This window comes from Helobdella robusta (genome assembly GCF_000326865.2).
Source record: "Helobdella robusta unplaced genomic scaffold HELROscaffold_58, whole genome shotgun sequence".
NCBI classification, from domain to species: domain Eukaryota; kingdom Metazoa; phylum Annelida; class Clitellata; order Rhynchobdellida; family Glossiphoniidae; genus Helobdella; species Helobdella robusta.
Genome location: NW_008705317.1, coordinates 274894 through 280008, shown reverse-complemented (window position 1 = coordinate 280008; position 5115 = coordinate 274894). Strand labels below are relative to the sequence as shown.

The 5115-nt window shown below is 31.4% G+C and overlaps 1 protein-coding gene across 1 annotated transcript; it reads right to left on the bottom strand.

Moving 5' to 3' along the window:
* Nucleotides 1-3401: 3401 nt before the first annotated feature.
* HELRODRAFT_186023 (hypothetical protein) lies at nt 3402-4852 on the bottom strand. Its single transcript, XM_009028748.1, is given in 3 exon segments — nt 3402-3622; nt 3642-4219; nt 4453-4852. 2 exon segments carry the CDS (start codon nt 4666-4668, stop codon nt 3863-3865), a joined length of 573 nt encoding a protein of 190 aa, XP_009026996.1. The 5' UTR covers nt 4669-4852; the 3' UTR covers nt 3402-3622; nt 3642-3862.
* Between the last annotated feature and the right edge of the window lie 263 nt (nt 4853-5115).

Genomic DNA, 5115 nt, shown 5'->3' with positions numbered 1-5115 from the left:
ACCCAAAATGAACATAAATATACTTTTTAAAATAATTAACTATTCATTGCCTAATAAATTATTCCTTAAATAATCAAATAATTTTTTAATAATAAAATAACCTTTAAGTAATGAAAACAGACATATTTATTCCTAAAAAATTTGGCGTTGTATTTATGACTAAATTGTACAGAAAAAAAACATGGGAATATTTGAACTAATATGAATCAAAATTATAAAGAATATATATATATATATATATATATATATATATATATATATATATATATATATATATATATATATAAACACAAATAATTGCATTTGCCAACGTACAATGTTAAAACCCACCAACATACACACGTACAAACGCAATAACAAACTAACATACGAGCAAACAAACACACACATACACACACAAATACATACACAAAGTCAAACAACCAAAACAAATATGGCCAGAAGGAAGAAAAACCTTTACAATCTAATTAATATGCAAATAAACAATCTCTAGATTCTTTTAAATAATAAATAAGGGGAGAGAGAAGGAGAAAAAGAAAAAGAGAAGAGAGAGGGAAAGAGGTAGTAAGGTAAATGGAATAAAAAAAAGAAATGAAAAGAAATGGAGAGAGTAAAATAGATGAAAAAATAGCATAAGAGAAAGAGAGAGAAAGAGAGAGAGAGAAAAAAAGAGAGAGTGAGAAAGAGAGAGAGAAACAAAAAAAGAGAGAGAAACAAAGAGTAACTGAGAGAGAAAGAGAGAGAAACAAAGAGAGAAAGAGAAACAAAAAACAAGAGAAAGAGAGAGGAGAGAGAGAGAGAGAGAGAGAGAGAAAGAAACAAAACAAAACATCACACCCAAATATAGTTAATAAATAATAAATGTAATAATAATCTCACAATAAATCTTCCACAATATGCTCTTCTTCAGTAATCTCATCAACTTTACGCAACATGTACAGTACAAGTGCATTGAACAATACATCCATGATGACTGTGATGATGATGATGATGTCAGTAGATGATGATGATGATGATGATGACTGTGATGATGATGATGATGTCAGTAGATGATGATGATGATGATGTCCATAGATGATGATGATGATGACTGTGATGATGATGATGATGTCAGTAGATGATGATGATGATGTCCATAGATGATGATGATGATGATGATGATGACTGTGATGATGATGTCCATAGATGATGATGATGATGACTGTGATGATGATGTCAGTAGATGATGATGATGATGTCCATAGATGATGATGATGATGATGATGATGACTGTGATGATGATGATGATGTCAGTAGATGATGATGATGATGTCCATAGATGATGATGATGATGACTGTGATGATGATGTCAGTAGATGATGATGATGATGATGTCCATAGATGATGATGATGACTGTGATGATGATGTCCATAGATGACGATGATGATGACTGTGATGATGGTGATGATGTCAGTAGATGATGATGATGATGATGATGACTGTGATGATGATGATGATGTCCATAGATGATGATGATAATGTCGATAGGTGATATAGCATGGTTGAAAGAGTTAACAAAACGTTACGTAGAAACGCAATGCATGACATTAATATAATAATATAATAATAATAAAAATAAATAAATATAATATAATATAAAAATATAACATAATATTTAATATATAAACAATATAACATTAATATAATAATTGATAACAAAAATGAATAAATAGATAGATAGACAAACATATTTTTTGTTGTTATGTTATGATGATATACTACTTAATATGATACCCAAGATATATTGATACATTGATATAAGATACATACACACGTAATGTTACATATGAAGATATGATATATATATATATGTTCTGATACTGTTTAATACACACGTATCATACCGTGTAATGATATATGATATAAAATAACAAAGTAATGTTAGTTCATCATTGTTATATCATTATGTTACACACACGCACGCACGCACGCACATACACACACACGCACATACACACACAAGCATACACTTACATACATCTTTTTGCATGCATGTGTGCCGTTAAAATTTGCTCTAAATAAAGTATTTCATATTAGCATTGTGCAGAGTTAATTCTGTTATTTTTGTTTCTTCAAGTTAGCAAACAGTTTAAGCTGAAAGAATGAATGAATGAATGAGTGAATAAATAATTGTATAAACAAACGAACAAATAAATGAATGAATGAATGAATGAATGAACAACCTACCCACCCAGTGAATGAGTGAACGAATGAACGAACGAACGAACGAATGAAAGAACAACACCCAGTGAATGAATGAATGAATGAACGAATGAAAAGCCCACCCACTCAGCGAATGAATGAATGAGTGAATAAATAAATAGAACAAATGGTTGAATAATTTCGATAACAAGATAATAACTGAATAATTGCATAACAGTGCAGAGATAGATGAATGAATGGTTCAGATAGATATTTATATGTTCATATATATATACATATATATATATATATGTATATATATATATATATATATATATATATATATATATATAAAGAATATATATATAAATATATTAGAAATATTCATTCATTCAGTTTATATATATATATATACACTTAAGATTTTCATTATCAATGTTAATTTCTGTGTTTTTCATGTCCTTACATAAGTTACAATTACTTTGTTATGTTACTAAAGAATATATATGTATATATTAATATATACAGATATATAAACTTGAATACACACACATAGACACACACACACACGCACACACACACACAAACATACACACACATATACATATATATATATATATATATGTATACAATGGATTCAAGGATATTAATAACAATGTCAAAAGCATTAAATATGAAAAAAAAAACTTTTTAAAATCACGAATATGTACACTTCATTGCAGGGGTGGGCAAGCTACGACCAGCGACGCCATTCTATGCGGCCGGCCATGCCTTGTACGCATTTCGTTAAAAAAGAATGAAAAATGAAATAAAGGTCATCATCAGCCAGATATTATAACGGAAAAACACACGAACTTAAACTTAAACAAATTCCCCCCCCCAACCTGTCAACAGTCGAAAATTGTACATAGGCGGCCCTCCAATGGTAAAATAGTTCTCAATGCGGCCTTCACAGCAAAAAGTTTGCCCACTCCTGCTTTATCCTCACTCCTATCACCCCTTTTAAGTACTTAACACACGAGTCCCACCACAACTGCACGCATTGTAAATGAACCGATCAAATTTTTAGCAATTCTTTCCCACCATACCCTAGGTGTTGTGTTGTGTGGTGATATCTTGGCCAAAGAAATTACAATGTGAATCAAAAAATTGTTACATAAATGATGTCCTATATAACGAGTGGCGTAACAGAGATTGTGTAACAAGCAACCTTATGTAGTATCACACAGATATGTATGTGAATTTTTTTTCAATTGTCATATAAATAAAAATGAAAATTAATGAAACAATTATATAACTAAGCTGAACTATACACATCTCCACTGATTACAAAGATAAAAAAAAATTAAATAGCTGTAAATGTTCTACGCATGACGTTTCATTATCTATGTAGATGGAGTAGATGGCTGATTATACAATCAAAATATGTCAATCAAATTTATTTTTAAACAGTTAACGGAGAAAAGATGAAAATGAAAACGACCTTGAAATATAGTTATCAAGTCATAAATTAACAAAACTACATTTTCAACCACTCAATCAACAAATAACCACACAGCTGACTAACTGAACAATCACACGTGACCAATCACACAACTGACCAATTGCATAACTGGCCAATCACAACCTACAAATAAAAACTAACCAATCACAACCAACCAATCACACATAATCGGCCAATCACCTCTTCTTCTTCCCAGCCTTCCTCCTCTTAACGATCATTTGATACAATTGTTCCAACGCGAACTCCAGCCCCTCCCCCGTGACTGCACAGGCAGGGATGGCACATATCGACCGATTGCCCTGAGTACTCAACTCTTGCAATCCTAAAATTTTCTCGACGATCGTTACATTGAGAGCCCCGGGAAGATCTTGTTTGTTGGCGATGACAACAATAGGCACACCCTGAGTTTCAGGGGTGCGAGTTGTACGTAGGAGTTCAACCTTTGCCTCTTCAATTCGTTCCGTGTCTGCACTGTCGACTACGAAGACGATTCCGTCTGTTGATCGGGTGTATGAGCGCCACAGTGGACGAACCTGCACAAATGTGATGATGAAAGTGATTAATTACTTTTAATTTAATAAATTAACTATTAAATTAACAAACATAAAATATTAAATTGAGCATGTTAGTTAGTGAATGTTACCGAGTCTAAATGTAATAAATATAAATAAGATTTAAAAAAATTAAACTAAAAAAATAAATTAAGCAAAAAATAAATAGAACTCGCCAAGTATAATGCGCATTACATCATGATTACTACACGCACCTTGTCTTGTCCTCCAACATCCCAAACGATGAAGCTGACTCCCTTGGCTTTCCCCAGAGTGCCCTTTATCTTCTCGCAGTTGAAACCGACGGTGGGGACGGTGCTGACGTACTGATCAAACTTCAACCTGTAAAGAACAGTCGTCTTACCTGCCGAATCCAAACCCACCATCACCAGGTGGGTAGGGCCATCCAACTTCGCCAAACTACTCCCCATGTATTTTGTGATGTCGGAATTGTAAATTAATAAAATATATGAATTACAAAATATTGTTCAATTTAAAATTATGATTTAGAGAAAATTTTGAAGGGTGCCATTTTAAAATGCCTCGCCAAATCAAACTCTTGTTCGGAGCATCAAAAGTGCAAACTTGCAGAAGCAGTTGGTTTATTTTTTAAAAACAAGCAAAGAGAGAGGCACTTTAAATTATGGAAAGTGGAAACGTTTAAAATATTTAAAACTTCTATTATTATATTCTATGCCCACGTAATTCCACCAAAAAAATTATTTTTTGTGTGTTGTATATTACATATATATATATATATATATATATATATATATATATATATATATATATATATATATTAGCATCAACAATATTATCATTGCAATCACTGTTTTTTTATTATCATTATTTAGTGGTTGTTTTATTCTATATATATA